The 13,465-nt window shown below is 43.8% G+C and overlaps 1 protein-coding gene across 1 annotated transcript in view; it reads left to right on the top strand.

Moving 5' to 3' along the window:
* Positions 1-13,465, top strand: part of cacna1ha (calcium channel, voltage-dependent, T type, alpha 1H subunit a) — a 107,541-nt gene that overhangs the window by 40,140 nt on the left and 53,936 nt on the right. The window contains exons 3-4 of the mRNA XM_030343714.1: positions 1,178-1,311; positions 2,114-2,211. Of these exons, the coding sequence (XP_030199574.1) occupies positions 1,178-1,311; positions 2,114-2,211 (232 nt within the window). The remainder of the gene's footprint in view (positions 1-1,177; positions 1,312-2,113; positions 2,212-13,465) is intronic.

Genomic DNA, 13,465 nt, shown 5'->3' with positions numbered 1-13,465 from the left:
GCAGCTCCCAACAAACACTGCAGTGCAGACGCAGGTTTCTCAGACCTAATTTGCGAAGCGAACTGGCTGTGAGAGCGGCGAAGTTGGACAGCCAGCTGATATTTGGAAACACGCCACATATTTAAGAAAGCCTCTCACTATCTTCAAATACCAGGTTTTAAGGTTGCATCACCTCACGTCCCCTCCAATATCTCTTCATCACAGAAAAGTTTTTTACCTGATTTTTCACGCAGGCGGGAAACTTGGCCGGCCGTTCGTCCGGTCCGACTTAGAATAGCTTTGGGTAATAGACTGAGTCTGTATATCGACCCAGGGGGTAGGCTGGGGTCACATCCTCTGAGCGCTAATGCAGTTACCTCCCAGGGAGTGGGGGGAGAGATCACTCAAGTGTCCCTGGACGGGGGCTGCATGCCCCACTTATTTACCCCAGTCTGTTGGAAGGCCCTTCACTCACTCAACCACATGCCTTCAACTTTGAACTATATTCCTTCCAGCTGTGGGATTTGGGAGTTCTGCTGCATTCCCCCAAACAATATATAAAAATACACGAAGGCATGAATTAATGATCAATCAGATGTGACGAAAGCTTAGCTAGCTGTGGCGTAGCTGCTCTAACTGAACAGATACCATTGCTATATATGTGTATATGCATGTATATATATATATATATACTATATAAATATATAGTATATATATGTATACACACACAGTTTTTCTTGATTTAATCCCACAAATTAATCAACCCACGATGTCTGTGTCCATAAACATATCACCAGAACATTCATGTATCCCTATTATTTCCTCTCAGTCTGCATCTTTTGTTCGATCGTTCGCACGGCTCCGGTGATTTGCGATGTCACTCCTCAGCCTGCGAGACGTGTTCATTATTTCTTAGCTACGACACGCTCGTCATCTCCGGCTCGTTATAAAAGCTGCTTAATTAATGGAGACGCAAACAGAACTTTGGATGAGCGTCGTGAGCGTCTCTCAGTCTCACTACAGACAGAGTATGTAGTGAGTATGGAGTCAATATTGATTTCATGAGACTTTCCCTCATGGGGAATACTCATTATGCGACAAGCCGTTTCCCTCACCATGGAGTCCCAATCTTTGCATGTGTGTGTGTGTGTATGTGTGTGTGTGTGTTTGTGTGCGTGTGTGTATACTGTGCCGGCAGGTTTTGGACGACTGCATCTTCGCCTTCTTCGCGGTGGAGATGGTCATCAAGATGATGGCCCTGGGGATCTTCGGCTCTAAATGTTACCTCGGCGACACATGGAACCGGCTTGACTTCTTCATCGTCATGGCGGGGTGGGTGTTCTTCGCTTCCGCGTCCAACAGTGTCCCTTTAAAAGGGGTCGAGGTGTCTATTCCGAGGCACTTCGATGTCACGACGAAGGGGATTGATGTAACTGGCCGGTTCTGAGATAAGTTTAGGCTTCTCTGACATTTAGAGAGTAACGGACATTATGTGTGGTGCATTTCATAAACAACATCACTAGAGGTATCACAAAGTTGGTGTAGGTCAAAGCCATCGGGATTACATGCCCCCAATCTTCCACGGAACTCTAAGCCCAAAACAAAGTACTTTGAGTCTCATAGTGTTCGAAACAAAGCTGATACAGGGAGTTCACTTCTGCTTTAAGTTTCTATAGACAGCGACAAAGCAGCCGCCTTGAACCCATTTCACACAAAAGCCCCCAAAAGATCCGCTCTTCAAAATCGCTTTCAATGAGCTGCCATTTTAATTACGAGCGATGAGGGGACAGCGAAAAAAATAGGCCTGAAGCTTGTCCTTTTTTTTGTCCGTTGCTGCTTTGTTCATGGGGAGAGGAGGACATTCTTGCACCAAATCCTGTGGGTGTGTGTGTTGATGATGGACAATGTTTGTTCTGTTCAATTCATACAAAGATATCCCCCATGCTCAGGTCAAGTGAGGGCATGTCTGAGTGTGTACTTATGGGCAAAGAAAGTGTGCATGGGGAATTAGTTGAAGTGAAATCTTAATGCTATTTGATCTCTCTCTCTCTCTCTCTCTCTCTCTCTCTCTCTCTCTCTCTCTCTCTCTCTCTCTCTCTCTCTTTCTATATGATATGTCTCTCACTCTCTGCAGGATGATGGAGTATTCTCTGGACGGTCACAACGCCAGTCTCTCCGCCATCCGTACGGTCAGAGTGCTCCGTCCACTAAGAGCCATCAACAGAGTGCCCAGTAAGTGCAGCCTCCCCCACCCCTCCAAAGCTGCATTACCCATAATGCTTCATGTTTAATAGGAAATTAGCTACTTAAGGGAAATGAATCCCTGCACGCTGTGGTAATATATTCCGGAGATGACCTATGCAACGGGTGAGCTCTGTGACTCATCACTTGAATGTGTTTTTCTGCGGTGTGTAATGTCAATCTTTTCACGCAAGTTGTCAGACCCGCGTTCTTTCAAGTGAAGTCCGAGGACCCAGATTTTAAAATAACACTGAAATGATCAGCCCACTCAAAAGAGGAACAGGATGGATGTAACTTCACAGGATCTGCATTTTTTGTTTCATCAAAGTCAAATGTCAGCTCGCTTAAGCAAGCAAAGCTTATCTCTGCTGAAAGCTCTGTGATGGAAACAGACGGGAGTCCTATGTCCTATGTTCAAGAGACCAAAAGAGACCGGACTGGACTAAGATGTCATAACAACGCAACGTTGAGGAGTCTGGGAAGCCAAGAGTGTATGGAAGTCATATTGTTTTTATAAAACATTCAAAGCAGTCATTCCTGAGCTGGTCGCCAGATACCTGTGATAGGCGATACTGATTTTGTTTTTAGGAGACGTCTGCCTGTAACAAAGACCAAAACACTAAAAGCAGCCAAGAGAAATCTGTGGAGGAGCGGGTGTGTGTGTATGTGTGTGTATGACTAACGACCATTCTATTCTAGGCTAATGCTGTTGTTAGCATGTTTAAATGGGTAAGCCCAAATTCCCAGACATGAGTGATACAGATCGAAGAATGTGAGAATGTGTAAACAGTATGTGGATTTCCTGGCACACACACATACACAGATACACACACACACACAGATGCACACACAGAAGAGACGCGCACACACACACACACACACACGCACACACATATTCACGCACCCTGCTTCACTAATGATCCTCCTCTGATACCAAAAATGTGTCATGTTCTCCTGCTAGTCCCAGGGCAACCCTGTCTCGTCAAAATTACGTTCCCAGAGAACTATTCGGCATTCTCAATTACGTTTGTCATAAAACGTATTTTTTCCGCGATTACGTGTTATTGAACGTATTGCAAATACGTTCGTCCTCAGCCTATTTTTGGCCATTTATTAACCTCTAGGATTATGTTTGGTTGAAACGTATCCCAGATAGGTTAAATGTCAACGTATAGCACATTATTGTCATTAAGGCATATCTTCCTTTCAGGGAACGTTTCATTTAACACATTTTGTCTGAAAAATGTATCTTGGCCGTGAATACGTGTTATTGAACATATCGCAAATACGTTCGTTGTCAACCTATTTTTTGCCATTCATTTACCTCTAGGATTATGTTTGGTTGAAACGTATCCCAAATATGTTAAATGTCAACGTGTAGCACATTATTGTCATTAAGGCATATTTCCCTTTCGGGAAACGTTTCATTGAACGTTATTTTGTCCCTGATTACGTCTTATTGAACATATTGCAAATAGGTTCGTTCTCAACATTTTTGTTGTTCTTTATTTAAGCTACCTCTTGGATTACATAGGCTACATTTAATTGAAACGTATCCTTAATAGGCTACGTTAAATTTCGATAACACATTATTGTCAGCATATAGGCATAGGTCTACCTCTCGGGGAAGCGTACGTTTGATTGTAATGTTAATAGTCCAACGTTATATCAACATGTCACAAGAGGAGAAATTAGCTGCTGACCGGGTAACTGTAGGAGCGGGGGTTGCTTTGTTGATTTCTTTATCTAGGGCTATAGCTGTGGTCAAAGCGGGAAGTGTGCGTTGTCTGGGCGGCTGCCTGAACTGAGCTGCAGGAAATTATGTTCACACGTTTCTTCATTCATTCATGAAGGCTATACCGGTGAACGGTGACGTCAGACTCACGCCCACCTACAAACCAATCAATGTCCAGTATCAGCCTGTCCTCTCGGAAATACGACCACGTAGGTGGTTTGTTCCGCCACAGATTACGACCCATTGGAATTTATCCAAAACGAGCAAACGAGGCCCTCTACATGTGCGGGCAACCCTTTCTCATCAAAATTACGTTCCCAGAGAACTATTCGGCATTCTCAATTACGTTTGTCTAAAAAACGTATTTTGTCCGTGATTACGTTTTATTGAACATATTGTAATGACCTCGCCGGTGACATAATACGATGTCGAGTCATTAGTAATTGAAGGAACTTTTTATGGACCAAAACCAGGTCACTGAAACCCGTAACCAACGGCAGAAATCCCACCCAAAACAAACCCCGGTTACCCCGGCAACCCCCAACACGGTCTCACTCACGTGCAGGCCCCCACCCTGTGTTCTTCCAAGGCCCTCCCCCAGCTGACCTAATGATTCGCCCCCACACTGATTGACAAGAAGAACATTACAATACATGCACACAGAACAACCGGCATAACGGACAACGAAATACAATGCAACACATAACACACAAACTATTTAACTGTCCCAGGGTCGCTACAATATCGTAAATACGAATTCGTTCTCAGCCTATTTTTGCCATTTATTTACCTTGTTACTATGGCAGAATAAAGAATAAATTCATGCATTATCATTAAACTTGAACATGTGTTTTTACAGTATAGAGTTGTGGAGAGGGATGACGTATGTTGGCAAACCCGGAAGTGAGCGTCGCCCTCGGTTCCCTTGACAAAAAGCCAACGGGTTTTCCATTGGATTTTGGATTATTGCAGAAAAATCCTCAACTCCTCAAAAACGGAAAATAAATAAATAAATAAAAATAACCGTGCTCCAAAGAACGAAGTGTAAACCAATGCATTCTGAATGGGAGTGTTTCTCCGATTTTTCCATGCTACACAACGAAATGTAAACCAATGCAAATAAAGACTTCATGGTCATAATAATTTAAATATCATTAATCTACTACTGAGTGTGTAGGGAGGTATTCTATTTTTTTCAACGGGGCTGAATCCAGTCACTTGACCGTCATGGTTGCTATGGTGGTTGCTATCGACCGCCCCCTCTAATACTCGTGGCTCTAAAAACCACGCGGCAAAGGAGCTGCCGTCAATTGGGTTGTTTTTGTCGTAAACTAAGGACCGATGGTTGAAAAATAGACAGATATTCCAAGGTATCCTTAAAAGGCAGCTTGGATGTGTTTATTTTCTGCAGTTTAGACTTCTTCTATAACTAATTTCTGAAAGCAAAACACCAAGCTCATTGATTTAACGAGGGAGGGTTATTTGAAACAATTTATTCAATAAATATTTGTGAGAGGTCATTCCTTCTCCTGATTTTACTTCCTATTTATGTCTAGGGTAAACCCCTACTGTCCACAAGCATCCCCCCCTCCCCATATGGATTTGGAGAATTGTTGCCACGTCCCAGTGGTGGAGGTATCATATATATATGAAAGAGGGCATTCAATTATAGCCTAATGATCAATTAGGAGGCCGAAGCCCTAAAGGAAGTGATGCAATAGGTGACTGAGTCGACAACATTTAAGTAAGCTGTAAAGCGTCTCTTATATATCAAAGGGGGTCTCAAAGGACGCATACGCTTCAACCTGTGGCTCCATACAGGAAATGACTCAGCAAGTGCTCCATCTCGTTGCAACTCACCCAGCGGCTCGCTTGCAAGATTTTGGCCTGAAGTTCTTCCCAGACCTACACCCTAGCCATCCAACATGCATATCTGAGAATCAGGCCTCTCTTTAATAATGACAAAAAGTTATGAGAGAAACACACATTCACTTTTTGTTATCTCATAAGCGGCGTGGTGCCGGCTCCTTTTGACCTTTTGACCCCCGACTTCAAAAACGTGGCCACAGGCCAGCTGTGTCTACACACCTTTAGCCACAAATGTACACCTCCATCCCACAAAAAATGGGGACTAGAAACTAACCTCTGTCTTATGTACATTTACTGTACTGTTGGAGGTCACGCCCCTTTGCCGACCTTTTCGAGATAGCTAGGGATGCTAAAATGTTTACACACATTTCCCGGGGCCCCGTGAACGACATATCCGAGATTTGGAGTTCTAGCCCTTAGAGAAAAAAAGTTTTCCCAAATGGAGTGTCATTTGGACAAAGCCCCTCAGAAGTGTAGCCTGCAAGACCTAATGGTTCAGAATGTGGTGGAAAAACTGTTTTTGAGATGGGAAGGTCCTACCGCCCTGAAATTTTAATACCTTATTCTAGGGCCTAACAGGGACCTCCACACCGAAACTTGGCCCGGTCGGACCCCGAGGGCAGGAAGGGGGGGCCTGCCCTCGGGGTCTGACCAGGCCAAGTTTCGGGCAGGAAGGGCCCCCCCTTCCTGCCCTCGGGGTCCGACCGGGCCAAGTTTCGGTGTGGAGGTCCCTGTTAGGCCCTAGAATAAGGTATTAAAATTTCAGGGCGGTAGGACCTTCCTATCTCAAAAACTGTTTTTCCACCACATTCTGAACCATTAGGTCTTGCAGGCTACACTTCTGAGGGGCTTTGTCCAAATGACACTCCATTTGGGAAAACTTTTTTTCTCTAAGGGCTAGAACTCCAAATCTCGGATATGTCGTTCACGGGGCCCCGGGAAATGTGTGTAAACATTTGAGCATCCCTAGCTATCTCGAAAAGGTCGGCAAAGGGGCGTGACCTCCAACAGTACAGTAAATGTACATAAGACAGAGGTTAGTTTCTAGTCCCCATTTTTTGTGGGATGGAGGTGTACATTTGTGGCTAAAGGTGTGTAGACACAGCTGGCCTGTGGCCACGTTTTTGAAGTCGGGGGTCAAAAGGTCAAAAGGAGCCGGCACCACGCCGCTTATGAGATAACAAAAAGTGAATGTGTGTTTCTCTCATAACTTTTTGTCATTATTAAAGAGAGGCCTGATTCTCAGATATGCATGTTGGATGGCTAGGGTGTAGGTCTGGGAAGAACTTCAGGCCAAAATCTTGCAAGCGAGCCGCTGGGTGAGTTGCAACGAGATGGAGCACTTGCTGAGTCATTTCCTGTATGGAGCCACAGGTTGAAGCGTAAGCGTCCTTTGAGACCCCCTTTGATATATAAGAGACGCTTTACAGCTTACTTAAATGTTGTCGACTCAGTCACCTATTGCATCACTTCCTTTAGGGCTTCGGCCTCCTAATTGATCATTAGGCTATAATTGAATGCCCTCTTTCATATATATATGATACCTCCACCACTGGGACGTGGCAACAATTCTCCAAATCCATATGGGGAGGGGGGGATGCTTGTGGACAGTAGGGGTTTACGCCTAGACATAAATAGGAAGTAAAATCAGGAGAAGGAATGACCTCTCACAAATATTTATTTAATAAATTGTTTCAAATAACCCTCCCTCGTTAAATCAATGAGCTTGGTGTTTTGCTTTCAGAAATTAGTTATAGAAGAAGTCTAAACTGCAGAAAATAAACACATCCAAGCTGCCTTTTAAGGATACCTTGGAATATCTGTCTATTTTTCAACCATCGGACCCTAGTTTACGACAAAAACAACCCAATTGACGGCAGCTCCTTTGCCGCGTGGTTTTTAGAGCCACGAGTATTAGAGGGGGCGGTCGATAGCAACCACCATAGCAACCATGACGGTCAAGTGACTGGATTCAGCCCCGTTGAAAAAAATAGAATACCTCCCTACACACTCAGTAGTAGATTAATGATATTTAAATTATTATGACCATGAAGTCTTTATTTGCATTGGTTTACATTTCGTTGTGTAGCATGGAAAAATCGGAGAAACACTCCCATTCAGAATGCATTGGTTTACACTTCGTTCTTTGGAGCACGGTTATTTTTATTTATTTATTTATTTTCCGTTTTTGAGGAGTTGAGGATTTTTCTGCAATAATCCAAAATCCAATGGAAAACCCGTTGGCTTTTTGTCAAGGGAACCGAGGGCGACGCTCACTTCCGGGTTTGCCAACATACGTCATCCCTCTCCACAACTCTATACTGTAAAAACACATGTTCAAGTAGAATGATAATGCATGAATTTATTCTTTATTCTGCCATAGTAACAAGGTAAATAAATGGCAAAAATAGGCTGAGAACGAATTCGTATTTACGATATTGTAGCGACCCTGGGACAGTTAAATAGTTTAGTGTAGTTTAGCTATTTACAGCTTTGTTTATACGGGGCTGAGGGGAGGCTGGAGGAGCTTAAAAACAAAACAAATCAATCGCATCAACATGCCTTTCCTTTAGCGACACAAGAGGCCAATAGTGTGTTATGTGTTGCATTGTATTTCGTTGTCCGTTATGCCGGTTGTTCTGTGTGCATGTATTGTAATGTTCTTCTTGTCAATCAGTGTGGGGGCGAATCATTAGGTCAGCTGGGGGAGGGCCTTGGAAGAACACAGGGTGGGGGCCTGCACGTGAGTGAGACCGTGTTGGGGGTTGCCGGGGTAACCGGGGTTTGTTTTGGGTGGGATTTCTGCGGTTGGTTACGGGTTTCAGTGACCTGGTTTTGGTCCATTAAAAGTTCCTTCAATTACTAATGACTCGACATCGTTATGTCACCGGCGAGGTCATTACAATATGTTCAATAAAACGTAATCACGGACAAAATACGTTTTTTAGACAAACGTAATTGAGAATGCCGAATAGTTCTCTGGGAACGTAATTTTGATGAGAAAGGGTTGCCCGCACATGTAGAGGGCCTCGTTTGCTCGTTTTGGATAAATTCCAATGGGTCGTAATCTGTGGCGGAACAAACCACCTACGTGGTCGTATTTCCGAGAGGACAGGCTGATACTGGACATTGATTGGTTTGTAGGTGGGCGTGAGTCTGACGTCACCGTTCACCGGTATAGCCTTCATGAATGAATGAAGAAACGTGTGAACATAATTTCCTGCAGATCAGTTCAGGCAGCCGCCCAGACAACGCACACTTCCCGCTTTGACCACAGCTATAGCCCTAGATAAAGAAATCAACAAAGCAACCCCCGCTCCTACAGTTACCCCGTCAGCAGCTAATTTCTCCTCTTGTGACATGTTGATATAACGTTGGACTATTAACATTACAATCAAACGTACGCTTCCCCGAGAGGTAGACCTATGCCTATATGCTGACAATAATGTGTTATCGAAATTTAACGTAGCCTATTAAGGATACGTTTCAATTAAATGTAGCCTATGTAATCCAAGAGGTAGCTTAAATAAAGAACAACAAAAATGTTGAGAACGAACCTATTTGCAATATGTTCAATAAGACGCAATCAGGGACAAAATAACGTTCAATGAAACGTTTCCCGAAAGGGAAATATGCCTTAATGACAATAATGTGCTACACGTTGACATTTAACATATTTGGGATACGTTTCAACCAAACATAATCCTAGAGGTAAATGAATGGCAAAAAATAGGTTGACAACGAACGTATTTGCGATATGTTCAATAACACGTATTCACGGCCAAGATACATTTTTCAGACAAAATACGTTAAATGAAACGTTCCCTGAAAGGAAGATATGCCTTAATGACAATAATGTGCTATACGTTGACATTTAACCTATCTGGGATACGTTTCAACCAAACATAATCCTAGAGGATGATAAATGGCCAAAAATAGGCTGAGGACGAACGTATTTGCAATACGTTCAATAACACGTAATCGCGGAAAAAATACGTTTTATGACAAACGTAATTGAGAACGCCGAATAGTTCTCTGGGAACGTAATTTTGACGAGACAGGGTTGCCCAGGGAAAGAGAAAGAGACAGAGAGATAAAAAGGGAGGAAGAGAGAGGGAGATGGAGAGGAATAGGGAGAGAGTTAGAAATAGATTGAGAGAGAGTTAGAGAGAGATTGAGAGAGAGTACACACACAAACACAAAGAGACAAAGTGGCAAATTTAATTCTCACTGCACTATGTCACTTTTTTACAGCAACATCACTTTTGCTCTAACTTTTTGTTCCGTCTAAAAATACTACTCCTCCAACAGTGACAGAGGGTCTGTTCCTTCTAGATCCATCAAACGGGCCAGAGGTTAATGTGTCCTCATGACCTTCAGTTATTGGTGCAGAGGAGTGCACGAGAAGACCTTCTAAAATAACGTGATTTAATTGGATTATTATTTTCTTTAGTTTTACTATTGTAGAATTATTATCATTTCAAGTAATTTTTGACAAAGGTCCTGGCTGCAGTAGAAATATGACGCAGTGCTGGTTTGAGGCGATGCATTTGGTCATAGTTCTGTAGTAAATTGGTTGCTGTCTGAATATGAATGCAGAAGTGCAGTAATGGCTCGTGAGACCAGAACATTGTGGTCCCACATCACACATCATTTTGAGAGAGAGAGAGAGAGAGAGAGAGAGAGAGAGAGAGAGAGAGAGAGAGAGAGAGAGAGAGAGAGAGAGAGAGAGAGAGAGAGAGAGAGGATTATTTGCCCTCAGCTCTGATTTTGTGTAATTGTGTCCTTGTTTCATGAGGGGTTATTACTTCTATCTTCCTCCTTGTTGTTCTCTCCCCCTTCCAGGGCTGTGATCTCTATTGATCCAGTTGAGTCTCTTTCTGTCTGCATTCTCTCCGTCTTCTGCATGTCCATCAGACTGAGGGGTAGCTGGACAGAAGCCAGATAGGCTAATAGACTGAAGTATGTTATTAGAAAAGACAGCAGGGAAAGGAAGACCTCCTGAACCGATGGGGGACCTATACTGTAGGTTGTGCCAGATCCTGAGTGCATGTCTATCCGTCTCTCTCTCTCTCTCTCTCTCTCTCTCTCTCTCTCTCTCTCTCTCTCTCTCTCTCTCTCTCTCTCTCCCCCTCTCTCTCTCTTTCTGAAAATGATGTGTGATTGCACATCATTTTTTGTCTCCCTTGCACATATCAATAACTTTATTTTCCCTCTGAAAAATCCCACAATGAATAATATTAATAAAAAGGCTATACGATATCATTCCGTCCATATGTCTACCTCAAGTCATCACGGTATACCACATCAATGCAGGGTGACACACCAGAAGAACAGGCCAACGTTGGAGTCTCTTTGACTGTTCTCTATGACTGTTGGAGGCTGTCCCATATAGTTCTGCCAAGGTGCAGCATTCCTCTTCCCGATCAGACACAGTGGCTCCGTAGACCTCACATAGTTGCAGCAGAGGCTTCACACACACACAACACACACGCACGCAGGCACACACACATGCCCACGCACACACACACACACACAACCATGCGTGCGCACGCACTCACACATACACACAAATATCTAATCTTCTTAGATGTTAATCTTCTGTCATCTCCACTGAGCTTCCGTCAAAGCAACTACAGGCACACTTCACACAGTTGTGGCCATGTTTGTTTGCGTCTCTTCTCCCTGGGATCGTATGCCTGTACATTGTTCCCACGGCGGACGCGATGAAGCCTTGTGATCGTTGTTTTTCCCTTTTATGTCAATCGTAGCAATAATGTCCATCTTTTGTTGTTTGTTTTTACTCGCTTCGTCATTTGTAATTGCCTTTCAGATAATGAATTTCTGTGTTGTTCCCGGAGATCCTGGTTTAATGTGCTCTGCCTTTGCTCTGAGGCAGGGCTCTGAATTAGCGCATCCAAAATGTTGTTGTTCATTTTCCCGGTTCTGTTCTGCGGGCCAGACGCAGATGGTATTAAGGATTGTCAAACTATATTAAGAGTGTGTGCAGACACTCAGACACACTTACACTCACACACACACACACACGTACACACACACACACAAATGCGCTGGCACATGCACGCACACACACACACACACGCACACACACACACACACACACACACACACACACACACACTAACACACTTACACAAACGTACACACACACTCTCTTGCCCACTTATACACATACACATACATACACACCCTTACATGTCACCTTGCGATTTTACTAACATATTGGCATATTGTAAAAAGGAAAGATGCGTATGAACGTTTTTCCCATTTTAGAATAGAGCTCTCTCCCTCTCTCTCTCTCTCTCTCTCTCTCTCTCTCTCTCTCTCTCTCTCTCTCTCTCTCTCTCTCTCTCTATCTCCGTTGCCCTGGGGTGTCCAGACGGCTCTGTGTTTGCTCTCAGTAGATGTGAATGGGCCGGTATAAACCAGATGTTGCGTATGTGTTTGTGTGCTGTATCCTGGAGACGGTTATCTGTACAGTAACTCCCTGCTTGGATCATGTTTACCCGGTCGCCCGTTGCACGTCACCGCAGCGCGTGTCTCACACACTCCACTGACACACCCACGCAAACTTATTTACACACCACCCACACACACACGTGCGCACGCACACGCACACAAACACACAAGCACACACACACATCCCTACAATTATAGACAAACACATACATACACACACACCTAGGTTAACACAACCTTGCAAATACACACACATACACGCGCACAGACACATCACATGCACAAGCAATGCACACACTTCCTGTTGTATACACAGATGTATACACACAGATGTATACACATTGATGATTACACCCACCACCACACACACACACACACAATTACTCATTAACCAGTCAGAATAATAACAGAGTACGACTGGTGGTCATATATGTTAAGAAGGGACTGAGTACAACCAGAGAATTTGACGTCTAGATGGGAAAGAACTAATACCGTTTCCGTATAGATGAAGCATATGCTCCACACTATCACTATTACTACTACATCTGGAGCTTCTGTAAACATGTGGAAGACCCTTCTGCATGGGAGTGGTGCTAAACCACTGTAGACGTCAAAGGCTGGGCCTCACTTTCAACCTTAACATTACAATACATTTCAAAAAACTTTTTGTGCAAAGCCATGTGCAATAAATGCATTCAACCATGCAGATACAACCAAGAAAGTGTATGAACCACGCAAGTACATGACATTGATCAAAAAAGATAAATGCCTTAAGTGCTATATTATAGAAACAAGAGACAGAGCAAGTGAGGTATTTTATGGAGAAAAGAAAGATTACTCCTCGCTGTCACCAGCCGTACAGTTAAAACATCCTCATGCGGTAAAGCTATTCCTGCAATGCAGGCGGATTTAAGCTAAGAACTGTATGGGCGTTTCAAAAAAGTGCCCCAAAACAAATATCAGAACCGCTGTAGTCCGTTGACTGGCTTCCCGGGAGTGTGAGCCCTCTTGGAGAATCCAGACCCCCCGTTGGTGAGTCATCTTCACCGTTATAGGGGACAGTTGTAAAGTGTGGCTGACATCTTCTGGGGCCTTCTGTGCGAGCTGTCTAAGGGTGTCCACGTTCCATTTAATGAGCTGCCGATGGATGGCTCACCGTCG

The sequence above is a fragment of the Gadus morhua genome, chromosome 2 (genome assembly GCF_902167405.1).
Source record: "Gadus morhua chromosome 2, gadMor3.0, whole genome shotgun sequence".
Classification (NCBI taxonomy): Eukaryota; Metazoa; Chordata; class Actinopteri; order Gadiformes; family Gadidae; genus Gadus; species Gadus morhua.
Note: the sequence above shows the minus strand (reverse complement) of the source record. Positions and strands in the feature narration are given on the sequence as shown.